The following is a 14,144-nucleotide window of genomic DNA, read 5'->3' as shown; positions in this document are numbered from 1 at the left end:
ATGCCTCTGGGAACACCTCAGGATTCCCCTGAAAGAGCAGGAAGAGGTGGTCGTGGAGAGGGAAGTCTGAGCAGAGAGATGAAGTGACGATACTCTCTGACCAATCAGTGTTGTTGACGTCACATTACAGTATCGCCTCTGCTCACAGGTACTATCAAAAAAACAGTAGAATCGAGTTGGGTAGTGTTAGGACTGTTATTCTTTGTCACTTTATAACATCTCATCGTGTTAACTGTGGAGTCACAACTGAGGAAGAAAAAAACAGTACATTTCCAGAAGAGTGAACAGCAGCTGGAAACTCAACCCTTACAAAGGTATTTGTGTGGAATCAGGCACAGATCACTGTTGTCTTCTTCTTAGCTGCTGGACGTCATCTGTGAGTGGAGGTGCGGTGACGTGAATCACTGCAGCAACACTGAGATGGAAGATAGATCCTCACAGAGCGGTGATACCCCCTGATGAATCGATACACAGGCGAGGTTGCATCAGAGGAGAGCCGATGTGTGTGTGTGTGTGTGTGAGAGAGAGAATCACAGGGATAAAAAGAAGACACACAGCCTCAGAGAGAATCTCTGTGTTTGTCAGATAAAACAACTGAGTGAGTGAAGGTGGTGGCCATAAATAAAGGTGGATTTATTTCAGCGTGTGTTGAATTATCAGGTGTTTTTCTTGAGGAGGATTTATTTATATACTATACTATGGATTAACAAGTGTCCATACTTGTCATTTTAGTTGTAGGAAGCTCATAAGTGGGCCACATGTTGGGCCACAAGAGCCAGATTTGTGAGTCTGTCAGAAGACCTTTCTGCATGGAGTTTACATGTTCTCCCCGTGTGTTTGTGGGTTTTCTCCGGGTTCTCCGGGTTCCTGCCACAATCCAATAACACACAGAGGTTAATTGGACACTCTAAATTGACCGTAGGTGTGAGGGTATGGTTGTGTCAGCTAGGATTGGAACCAGCAGGCCATCATGTGGAGGATAAAGCGGTAGAAGATGAATGAAGTTCATAATTGTTTAATTTGTCTCATTCGTTTTTGTCTTAAAAGTCTTATAAAGTTTCCCATCTGCCTATTTGTCCTCTATTTTTCCCTTAAAAAGACATCAAGACATCACACCGGCTCTTTGACGTGAGTCCATGCATTAAAGAAAACCTGCATGCTAGTTGCCGTTGCTAACGATAGTACGGTGGCCCGGAAAATGCAAAAGCAGAAAAAAAACAACACCAAGTACATTCACCTTGTGGTTTTAGCGTTTAGTGTTCTCACAACTTCTCGTCCACTCGTCTCATTTGAAGACACGAAAGACACATTCTCAGTCGTTGGTAAAAGCAAAAGAGAAAACTAAACAAAATGTAAACATTGTACTTTTAATGTGTGTAAGTTTCTGCTGATACAGATAGTTTTAAAACTCAAGACATCAGCAACAACAAAAAAAGCAGCTTTAAATGCCTTTAAACTGCTGTTTTTTTTTTGTTTATAATTCAAAGTTACACACTACAGCTTTAAGTATTTTAGCAAATAGCCAGAAAACAAGGAAGAACAGGATCCTAAAGGCCAAAAAAGGGCAGAACTGACTCTGCTTATTTGTATTTCTCTTATCTTATTATTATTCTATTCCCACTGCTGCAGCCGCAGCTCAGGACACTGCGAGCTGCACTGGAGTCATCCATCTACAGAGAGGAGATATGCAAATGATCCCCGAGCTAATGACACCGTTCTTTTTTTGTTTTGTGTTGTGCTCTTTGAATAAATGAAGGATTCCTTGAACTCAGAGCACGAGGAGGAGGAAGGATAGTGATGATGAAGTAAAAGGAAGGGTGAGTAAGAGAGATGTGCACACGAGGAAGAAAAAAGAAAGAAGTGAGCAGAAGTGGAGGTTTGACAGACGTGAGGCAGGAACTGAGGCGATGAAGGGAAGTAGAGAGAGGAAAAGACCTGAGGGAGAAGACCAAAGAGTCAAGGACGACGAGAGGTGTGACATGAAGACCTGCAACTGAGGAACTGGTATTTCCCAGTTCCCATGGTAACGCGTGACTGGTTACCCCCATCTCTATATAACACACACTCTCTCACACACACACACACACACACATGCTTTCACTTCCCCCCATGTTCATACCCAGTAGGCTGCAGCTCAACAAACACACGCGTTTGTCTTTCTACGTCTGTGAGGACGCACTCTGACATCACATGACCTCTACATCTGACCCCAACTCTAAGCATGACCTTTAAATCCGTGAAACCAGAATGTCCCGTGTGTATGTGCTTGTATTTATGTCTTTGTGGGGACATTTAAAGTGCTTTCCCAGGGTTAAGACCTGGTTTTAGGGTTATAATTAGGTTTAGGTTAAGGGATATTGTTAGGCACTATAGTTCTATACTACTATGATCTTTGTGATGACCCAAAAAAAAAACATAGGGAGTGAGCACATTTTTGGAAAGTGAGCACATTTGTCTTGGCTTTTTGGGGATGTGTGTGTGCGTGTGTGTGTGTGTGTGTGTGTGTGTGCGTGTGTGTGTGTGTGTGTCCTTGATGGAGGGTAATGATCTCTGCATATTTTATACTTTTGTTAGTGCAAAGCTCACCGGGGGGGAGGGGGTGTGCATATCAATGTGTGTGTGTGTGTGCACTGGAATATATATTGTTTAAAAAAGACATACAATCCTATCTTTTTGGGGACATTTTGACCTTGTGGGGGACATTTTGTCTGGGCCCCACAACTTTAAAGGGCTTTTTCACCGTAAAGGCTGAGGGTTAGACACTTAGTTGTGATGGTTAAGGTAAGGGTAAGGGGTTTAGGGAATGCAGCTTGTCTAAGATGTGTCCTCACTCACATATGAAACATATATTATGTGGACTTGTCTTCATTATGGGGACATAAATCAAGTGAGGGTTAGGTTAAGGTTAAGGTTAAAGTTAGGTCAGTAGTAGTTATGGTTAAGGTTAAGTCTCCAGGAATTGAATGTCATGGAAACCAGACTGTGTGTGTGAATGTGTGTGTGAGTTCTTGTATTTCTTATCTCTTAAGGACCTTGTCTCTGTCTCTGACCTCGTCATAGGGACAAAAACCTGGTCCTTATGAGTGCATTAAGATTTCAGAATGTTTGGACCAAAGACAACGACATGAACATTTCAACACTCGTGTCTCTATTTGGCAACGAAACCACAACCTTTGTTCTTCCCCGTTCTCCTTTGAAGATGAAAGCAGCAGCAGCAGCGCTGAGTGCTAACAGGAAGCAGGAAATCAATGCATTTATACAAGCCCTCTGAACGAAGCTGCACATGACTTTATGGTAATAAGTCAACCACTCGTCCAATCACAACCGACTCGTTGAGTCACCCGTGTCCTATAAACACAGAATCATACACACACAACACTAATTTTGCAGGTTTTTATGGGTGAAATAATAAGCTCGGTTGCACAGTAGATGCTGACACAACACACACACACACACACACACACACACACACAGACTCTGGCAGATCCTTCACTATATCATATATTATGCAATTGGTAGTTATAACTGTGAGGCGATGATGAGCTGCAGGATATTGCATATTGGTTTTCAATGAACATCCCACCTTACATGTCATTGTTTATCATGGAAGCATCATATGTTTTAATTGTTCATTGCTCTTTTATGACATGATTAGTGATTCAACTCTCAAACTTTAACTCACCTATTTCATTCCATGCACCTGATTAACTTCCATTCATTTTTACTCTAGAGAGCTTGAGGGGAAACAAATGGACACAATCCCTAAACATTCCACTGTGGGTCAGGTTAGGATAACTTAGACGTTATTAATAAAGGGCAGTGTAATGTAAATTACTGCTGCATTAACGTTCATCCATTATTTAACGAGAGTTAACAACGAAATCTTTTGCTTGTGTTTGTTCCCATCGCTCAGTCTTCTTCCGCTCGCTGTGAGCATGTTTCCTCGCAGTGATTCACCTCCATCGTCTCTCTAGATCAGGAGTGTCGAACTCATTTATGTTCAGGGGCCACATACAGCACAATTTGATCTCTATGAACAACAAGAACTCCTTTGTTTTTTCTCCTTTTTTTTACATTTAATGAAGGATAATTTTACAAAACATAAGTGCAATTTCAACAATATCATGCCTAAATTTACTATTTACACAGCACACTGGATCTATAAAGGCAGAAAGATTTAGTCACAGGTATCTGGAGCATTTGACATTATGTTTAGATTAGTGTGAAATTTTAACAAATTCATCCTGTGGGCCGGATTGGACCCTCTGGCGGGCCGGTTCTGGCCCCCGGGCCGTATGTTTGACACCCCTGCTCTAGATCTTCAGTAGCATGTTCTCCCGTTAGTCTGTAAGTGTGTCGCTGAGTGTTTTGTCCACATCTACACTTTCATGATGAAAACAGCGTGTTGTCTAGTCCAACTTTTTATACCAAGTACCACCTGAGCTCTTGAAGTAAGATTTGTGACAACACTTTTTTATGAATTGAGCAAACAAAAATGAACCACAAAATCATAATACACAATAAAATATTGATTTAATCATTCAAAATTATTGTATTTTATTTGATGGCAAATACACTTTTTGTATTGCAATGATCCGAATTTCAGTGGCTCTAACTCTTTGGTAGCGACAGCTCAATACAGACTGTAAGTCAACACAGGCTTGGAGTCGCTGTCCGTCTGGAACTCGCTACCCCAAGTTTTCCCCGCCGACTTCTGACAAGCTACTCATAATAAATGTAAAAAAATAAATTCAATAATTGTAATTATCTAACGTTTGTCAGATTATCTTATTATTCCTCACACTTCCTCAGCTCCGCTCTGATCGCATACCCTGGTTTATGGAGTAGAAGAGTATTTCTGAATTTTCCTCCAAGTGCCACCAGAGGAAGCACGCGTACCACCAGTGTAACATGTACCACAGTTTGAGAACCACTGGCTGTTACCTTGATTGTCACAAATGGATTTATTGAAGAAAAAGAACACGATACAAATAAATAAATAAATACTTCTGACATTATTTGTTAAAAAAAAAACACCAAACACAGTTAAAACAAAAAGTCTTGTTTCTCTGGTGTATTTAAAAATAGCACATTTCCTGTTTTTCCCCCACATTCTGTTGCCAGAATGAAGTGTTCAATTTCCACCAAGCAGTGCAATTATTATTATAATTATTATTACAGGTGACATAAAAATGACATTAATGGTGCAGTGGCTTAAAATAAAATAGTCTGCAAGAGGTTTAATTATGTTGCCACTCTTCTGTTTTGCCTTTTAAAAAAATAAATAAAGTGCCTCAGAGTGCATTTCATAAATCCTGTAATAAATATGACGTTCAGACCAAATCTGTGTTCACAGATGTCTGTGTTTTCATTTCAGGAAATAATTTACCAATTTTATTCATTAAAAGCGATGTTTTCTTATTGGTCTATAAGTAAAATCTTTATATACCCACTCATTTTCACTAATTTCATTCATTCTTTGGAGTCCCAGTAAGTCTCCGCCTCCTGGTAATCAGTGAATCTTCGCATCTCATTTCCATGTGTAATGATTACAGTGGCCGAGTGAATAATTCCATGTTTTACACGTGCAGTCCTGAGCTTGACCATGTCCGACGTTAGGTCAGGGAAGAATTGGAGCTCCATCTCCCCATGTCTGAGTGTGCGTTCACCAATTTCTCCTCCTTTGCCATGTAACGTTGCATCGTCATAATCATGGTCTTATTCCCGGGGCCTACTCGGTGGGTAATTTCAACCACCGGCTGTAGGATTCCCCTTTTCTGCGCCTATCGGTAGGCCGTGCACTCTTAAATTGAATTTGCGACTGCGCGCTTCCAGTCTTTCCAATTTATCACAGAGTTCAGCGTTCTCTTGATGGAGATGTTTTAAATCCATCTCCTCTTCCATATCATTCAGTCCGTTTTCAACAGCATCTAATTTCCGACCACATTCCTCCATTTGTGCTTTGCGAGAGTTCAGCTGTGGTTGAATTGTGGTTCGAGCTACTGCAAGTACTTCCTTCATAATCGAGCTGAGTAACTCCGACTGTTCTTGCTTGTCGATTCCTGTCTTATCGTCTATAGGTAGTATTACGTGCTCAGGTGGGTTTCCACGCGCTGTATTCGACCGCGTTGTTTGTCGCTGTCCACCTTCGACCCCCACACTCATTCTCACCAGGCAGTTCTTTATTTTGTTAGCTAGAACTTTCATTGACTGTACGTTCAATTCATTTCTATTTTAGCCTCTTTCAAACTTTTTCGCGGAGCTTGTCTCTCACGCTGTCTCTCACTCCTCGCGCATGCTCAATGTGGACTGTATAAAATAAATAAATGAATGAATGAATGAATGAATGAATGAATAACTAAAGGTCCGTACACTTTGAAGCTGAACGTTAACGCAGAGGTTTCGCAGGACGGTGAAAACAGCTTCTGATTTATCGCCTCTGCAGGGCCACAGTGTCAGTGGGGAGCAGATGTAATCGCAGTGATTTGGTCAGGGAGGCCGGACGGTTAATGGAGTGGTAGTGATTCGATTAACTGAGGTTGCCGGGCAATGTAGTGTTTCTAATTGAGTTGGTACAATGTGTGTGTGTGTGTGTGTGTGTGTGTGTGTGTACTCCAGGTACTGTAGAGCGTTCGCAGAGGTTATAAGTCTGCCAGGTTTGTTCATTGTTAAAGATGCTGCACTCACAGGCCGCGCCTCCTAAATCACAACCACACACACACACACATATCTTTACTGGAGAAAAACATCTGGGCGCGTTCACTCATTCATGCAGCTTAATGGTGCAGCAGTGCTTTTTGCAGCATAACAGCGATTTGAGGTAATGGCTGCAGATAAACAGTGATGTTGGGAGATAAACACGCGGCAGTAAAAACGTACAATCAAAGCGGCCGAAGAACACGAAACAAGCACGCGACTGGAAGATAATGTCTTAGACTTAGACGCCGCTCGTGTACGAGCTGCAGATATCTCTTCGGTGTACGGGGAGCGCTCTTATGTCCTCGTTTTTTCCTCTGACAGCTGCGTGATGTGATAATCCTGACGTAAGAGACTGTGCTCCTTCTGCAGTCACTTATGAAATCTCAAACACAACTGGGATTATGTGTCATTACAGAGGAAAAGAGTGGAAATATTTAAAGAACGAACTGCGTGAGCCACAGGGAACAGCAGTGTTTTCTTTAGGGCCCGAGCCACGAATGGCAGAGACCGAAACGGCTCCTGGCACAAATTTTTTGCGAGGAACCTTTGATAATCCTTCAGATTATTGTTATATCCGTGGTTTTGCAGTCGCGTTTTAGGGGGTTAACATGCATAACCTCTGTGTTATTGCCAAGTTTACTTTAATATTTAGTGATAGTGTAATATAATTTCTTTATTATCCTTTTTTTGCTCTACATTTATTGTTATTGCAATAATTTAAAAAAAATAGTACAGTCATTTTTACATGACATGTATTGGCGACACTTTTTAGTAGACTGACACCAAATGCACCTCATAGTAAACTCATAGCTATTTTGAATACTGAAAATCTTTCTGAGATTAAAGCTAATACACAGGAATGATAAGAATCTGCCAGCCAGCAACAACATCATGTCATTTCCTGCTTTATTATTAGCGTTGCTAAAGACCCCCAAATGTGCTTAGGTCCCTGTCTTTAAGGATGCTCAGGATTTAATGTCTTCATCTCTGTGACAGAGGAGACTCAGTCAGGTAAAGTTGGAGTAAAGATTTGAAGAGCTTGGAGCAATTTAGCAGGGTGGTAAATAAGGTTAGACCAGGGAGTAGAAGAATCCGCCCAGGGTGTTTGGTGGGAGAGGAGAAGACAGAGTGATTAACACGTACTTTTTACAACCAGAGGGACAGAGTGTTAGAAAAACTTAGTGTGTATCTCCCCAACACACACACACACACACACACGCAGACACAACTCTTTCTTTCGACAGTGCTTCTGTAACCCAGCTTTATTCATCCAAAACAAACTTGGAGCTGCGTGGTGCAGTAAACAGCAGCAACACTCATATTCGAAATCAGACATTTATGTTTGTAAGAAGCCAAAATTGTGAAGTCTTCTGAACATCCAGGTTTATTTTTATTTTTTTAGTAGTAGAATCCACTTGTGACATTATTCATCTCGGCTTCTGTAGCTGCTGTACGACGACGCCTCGCTTTGTCGAGACACAGATAAAAACATTGTTTCTGTTCATGGCAAGAATAGAGGGAGAATAATAAAATCAGCTTAAAAAAATAAAAGACCCCATTTAGTTTTGGTTTGAGAAGTGATTTGTCAAATGTGTTTTAAAATATCTTTGTTTGCATTTAAATCAAAGTTGACTCTCTCTGTCTGTCTCTCTCTCTCTCTGTCTGTCTCTCTGTGTGTGCAGTCCTTGCTGCTGATTCGTCAGGAGATGGTTGTTTCCCAGAAGAAGCTCGGCGAGTTCTGCGAGGCTCTGAAGCAGTACCTGAAGAACGTCTCCGCTCAGAGAGACTGCTTTCAGTAAGTCCCACATCTGCTCCATATCTGCGCTGCTGCTGCTGCTGCTGCTGCTGCGGCGGCGGCGGCACCATGAACCAAATCATTTTAAATATTTGATGTGCTCCATTTTCAGTGTCGGGACCTCACTTGCTTTTCTCTTTTTTATTAATTACCACCTTAAATATCCCCCACTCCCCTCTGGTCTTAGATTGAGGAAGCGTGTGAGTAAACAAACACACATTTCTTTAACCTGAATTAGACAGTGTACGAGTGAGAGAGTGTATCATGCATTGTCCCTGAAGTATCGTCTGATATAGACACGCTGCATCTATTATAAACCTCTCACTCAGAGCTTTAGGGTGCTGTGAAAGTTTAATATCCTCAGAGATTTGTCCAGAGCCCAGACTCAATATACCGCGTGCATATGCCTGACTCATACTGTGCGTTTGCCCTTGGTTACACTTCCAAGTTTCTGTCTCTGCTTCACTACACTTATACTCTGTTTCCTACTTTTTCCTCCACTGCTCACTGCAGTTGAGTTAAATTACATATATATGTATATATATATATATCTATATATATATATATATATCTATATATATATCTATATATATATATATCTATATATATATATATATATATAGATATATATATGTATATATATATATATATATATATATATATACATACATATATGTATAGGTCTTTGCCACCCGAGGGTTAGAGACAGAAATGGGCTTTTGTCCAGGATACATTTGCATGATAAGCAGTGATTCTGGAGAAATAATGATTTACTTTATTAATTTATTTCAAGATTAATTAGATAGATGAGTGTTTTTTTTTTGTTAAATATTGTTTACTCAAGGCACACCAGACACCGAGCCAAAATCTACAGGCACAAACTGTAGTTAAATCCTTCTTAAATCACTTCAGTCTCACTCTGGACATGTTTATTCACTTTTATTTATGTTTATCACTGATGCCAAACACTATTTCAAACATTTTAGTAATGGATGGAATAAGTTATTGAAGTAGTTACACAGGTCCTTGAAATCTTTGTGAAAAATTTCAAGATCCTTAAAGGTTTTTTAAAATTGCCCTAAATAGACATGGGTCATTGAAAGTGCTTGAATTTTTTGCAAGAAAAAAGTGAAGTTGATATTTAAAGAGAACGCTGTTTCCCTCGTTTGTTATGACGCCACCTGCTGTTTCAGGCCTTGCATTGCTTGACACAGGACAAATGTCAAGTCATAATTACTAGCAGTGTTGTGGACACTGTCCACTGTCTCTCTCTCTCCGTCGTTGACGTGAGATTCCGTGCAGAACAATGAGCGAGTAAAATTAAGCAAGAGAGAGCAAATGACGACGTGATGATGTCTGGGAAATGTCTCTGTCTCACCAAAGACAAATGACAAAGACTGACTTTGACCAAGAACCCAAGGACAATCACTGATCCAAAAGTGGACCAGTGACCATGAACTAGACGAAGAAGGAAGATGAAGAAGACAACAAAGAAGAAGAGGAAGTAGAAGAAGACGTAAATGATGAGGGCGAAGACAAACATGTCTACAAAGATGAAGAAGACAAACATGGCGATGAAGAAGAAGACAAAGATGAAGAAGAGGACAAAGACGACGATTAAGAAGAAGGCAAAGATGAAGAAGAAGACAAAGACGACGATTAAGAAGAAGGCAAAGATGAAGAAGAGGACAAAGACGACGATTAAGAAGAAGACAAAGATGAAGAAGAGGACAAAGACGACGATTAAGAAGAAGGCAAAGATGATGAAGAAGAAGAAGACAAAGGCGAGGAAGAGGACAAAGAGGGCGAAGAAGATGACGACAAAGACAAGAAAGATGACGAAGAAGAAGACAAAGAAGAGGACAAAGAAAGGTCATTGTGTAAATCTGGCTCCCATTCCCTTAATGATCTTTGAAAGATGAGCAGTTCAGATTAAATGCTTTCAAATGAAAGAATATTTTTTTAAGAATAAGTCAAAGTTAAACCAGAGACTTTACTTTTCTTGTTTTTTTAAAGCACTTTTTGTCCCTGAAAACCCTTGCAGGATTTTCTACGTACATGACCTTTACCTGAGTCAGTCTCATACTCAGGCCCCATTCATGTTGGATAAAAAAAAACAACTGTGAAAGACGAGAGGAACAATCAGCATCCGTTCATCGAGTGACCCTGAAGTCCTCGTTCACTGACCTTTTCTGTCGTAATCAAGGCCTCACTGTCAACATCAGCTGAGGAAGAATGGAGGCAGTGAAGACTCATCAGGTCCATTCATCATTTTCCACATGTTTACTGTCTTTATGCAACATTTACTTATAACTGGCTGCAGTTAGTGTGTAAAAACCTGTCTTTGTGAGGACATTTTGTCAGGGATTAAGGTCCAGGGTTAGGGTTAGGTTAGATTAAGGCACTTAGTTGTGATAGTTAAGGTTAGGTTATCCCAATATTTAATTTGCACATATTTATTATACACCATTGTTATTCATGCATTTCATTGGTTTTGTTTTGTTTTCATTCATTTTCAGTCATTTTTAGTGTGGCTTTGTCCTTGTAGTGCTTGGTTGGTTCTAAACGCTTTTTGTTTAGCACCAATGTTATAATAGTTTTGGATGTTTCATTCATTTAGTTTTGACCTTTTTGTTTTTAAAATGAGTTAGTTTTAATTAGTTCTTATCTGTTTTTACTTTTTTTAAATGCTTACAGTAGTTGTTGCTGTTTAGTTTTCATTAGTTTTAGTGTTAGGGTTTTTTTTGTAATTTGGAGTATTTGCCAGGTGCGAGATTCAAAAAGGTCATAGTAAGTATTGTGTCGCTAAAAACCCATCAAAAGTTTTAAGTTTCTAAGAGTTCATTAAGACACGTGAACAAGCGTCTTAAAGAAAGTCTAAAAAGATCATGTGCATCATAGTGTGCAGTTAGCCTTTAGGAGCAGCATCACAGTGGTTCTGATGATGCTCTCACGCCTTCGTTTGTCAACTTTTCACAATGTGGGCACCATATTGTGACCTTCATCATCATCATCATCATCATCATCAGTAACATTCAGGGCAGCATAATGCATCTATAAGCAGCCGAGGTAAATAATGTATGAGGGAGGAGATGGAGGACGACTGCTGCTCATCACCCTTTCACTCTCTCTCGGTTCATCCTCTCCTCATTGCTTCATGTCATTTTGCTGTAAGATATAAAGTTCATTCAGTTGAGTGCCTCCGCTTCCCTGCTGATTATTTTTAGGTTGAATGTGTGATTACATGCACAAACACTTTATTACATCCTGGAGCTCACAGAGCTCACGGCAGCGTTATTTCATTTTAATGCCCGTGCCAGTGTTTGTCAGCAGCAGCAGCAGCAGCAGCAGCCTCCCTGTCCCCCCACTGCCCTCTACAGGATTAGGGAGGAACTACAAATAATCCACTCAAAACCCATGAATGATTCACACGAACATCGTCCTGAGAAAACCACCTTGTTATTTCCCACATGTTTATTGTTTGAGCTGTTTAAGAGATTATAGTACTTTACCTTTTACACTTAAAAAACATTGCTTGTGTTACAATGAATGAATGAATGAATGAAATAGCCCTAACCTATACAATGAATTGAAAAATCCGGAACATAATTTGTTAAAAAGCAACAACACTACACTCCATATACGTTCTCTTAATTTAAATGATTGTCCTTAATTATGTTTTGCCCTTTAGGCTTTTCTCAAGCAAAACACACTCAAATGAGGCAACAACAAAGACTTCATGTGACACTACAACATGGGGTTAAGTGTCTTTGCTCAAGGACACAGAGCCAGGAATTGAACCCACAACCTTTGAGGTGAAAGACAACGTGCCCTACTGCTGAGGCACCACGGCTCCGTCCTAACTCCTCACTTTTTAAACACTTTTACTTCTAAAGTACATTTTATGTCAGAAAATGACTTTTGACACTTAACCCTTCAACAAACCTTTTAACAAAGCTTTTAATTTCATATCATATTTTATCCCACATTGTTAAAAATGTCTATTGTAAACAACGTTCATTGAAATATTCACATTAACAAACCTACGCATAAAAACGTGATCATTTAAACCCATTCAAACACTATTTTTTGATGCATCATGACAAAAACTTGGCAATTTGATATGATTTGTATGATGAGGACTGATGTTGGTTTAAAAAATTAAAAAAAATAATTCTAAGAAATGCTTTTACTAATCTTTCACTTATGCCAGGCTTGAAACCAAAACAAAAATAATCCAGTTTGCATGAAGTATATTGAAAATAATTTATTTATTGTGTTTTTTAGACCACAAAATAAAGATGCATCATGAAAAAACTTTGCAATTTAAGGGTTAAAAAAAATGCATTAATATTTGATATTTATAGAAATGACTGATGGTTGTTTAAAACAATGATAAAAAAATAAAAGATAATAATTTATACAATTTTTATAGCTTCATTTTGGTGTCACTAGGTGTGTTAATGTAACTTTTTTGAAGGCGCAGTGAATGTCGTATACTTTAAGACTTATACTTAAGTTATATTGTACAACAAAGTGACTTCAACTTCTACCAAAGTCATTTTCTGGTAAAGATATTTGTACTTTTACTCAAGTATCACCTTTTAGGTACTTTATCCACGACTGGTGAATCAGCATGAAAGATGTGTGATAGAAAATGTGCGGCATATAATTGAGCTGTATGAATTTATGAGTGAATGTGTATGAATGGGTGAAGAGCAAAAACTGAAAAGTGCTACATAAATACAGACCATTGTTGTTGTTTTTACACTACTTCTAAAGTGACTGATAGCTGTAATTTGAAGCTGGAATAGAAAAAGTCTTTGTCTTAAACTTGTCGTTATGGCGGCGAAACTTACTACTCTGTGTAATTGTGATAGAAAAGCGTCACTGCGCGTTTACGCTGCTTCGTTTTACATCTTTTAATTCCCCTTTGTCTGCAGGATTGTGAGTTTTTGCATTAAGAAACACCTGTTTGTTTGCAAAGCTCTGCAGAGAAAAGTGTTTTTTCACGCATGGCCGCTTATTACGACAAAAAAAACAGCAGCTCTGAGGAAAAGTATCTGTGTTCTCATTGTTGTTTCTGCTTCTGCTGCATCTTCACAACAACAGCAGCAGCAACTCATAGCAACACAAACATTGTCTGTTGTTGCCTCGTTTAATACTTTTAATCATAAAGTCAGTAATATAAATGTTCAGAGTATACAGGTACCACTATTTTGATAAAATTGTACTCAAGTTAAAGTAAAAAAGTAGCTTGTTTAAAATGTACTAAGTTATTTAGTTACTTTTTTAACAAGGTTGGGGTTCTTGAATGATTTTAAATAAAGGCAAAACTTTACAAATTAAAGACATAATGTATCAGTCAATATGGGTCAAAGGTCACAAATGTCACTCACTCAGGGACCTTAATTAGCACTAACTTACCTGTCCTTATTGCTCAAAGTTTCCAGGAGGTGAATTGTTATTTTTCACATTAACGGATGTGATTTAAAACGTAGTACAGTACGTCCAAAAAACGTACTTACTAAAACTAAATTATAAATTATTATGAACCCGGGTATTCTCGCTGCAAGGCCAGAGTGCTAACCACTACACCACCGTGTGACCCGTCACAGTTTAGTATGTCGTCCAAAATTTGACAAAAATG

The 14,144-nt window shown here is 39.2% G+C and overlaps 1 protein-coding gene across 1 annotated transcript in view; it reads left to right on the top strand.

The window, feature by feature from the left end:
* Positions 1–14,144, top strand: part of necab2 (N-terminal EF-hand calcium binding protein 2) — a 521,316-nt gene that overhangs the window by 116,852 nt on the left and 390,320 nt on the right. The window contains exon 10 of the mRNA XM_044035771.1: positions 8,382–8,494. Within this exon, the coding sequence (XP_043891706.1) occupies positions 8,382–8,494 (113 nt within the window). The remainder of the gene's footprint in view (positions 1–8,381; positions 8,495–14,144) is intronic.

Source organism: Solea senegalensis, linkage group LG10 (genome assembly GCF_019176455.1).
Source record: "Solea senegalensis isolate Sse05_10M linkage group LG10, IFAPA_SoseM_1, whole genome shotgun sequence".
NCBI classification, from domain to species: domain Eukaryota; kingdom Metazoa; phylum Chordata; class Actinopteri; order Pleuronectiformes; family Soleidae; genus Solea; species Solea senegalensis.
This window is presented reverse-complemented; position numbering and strand designations above follow the sequence as displayed.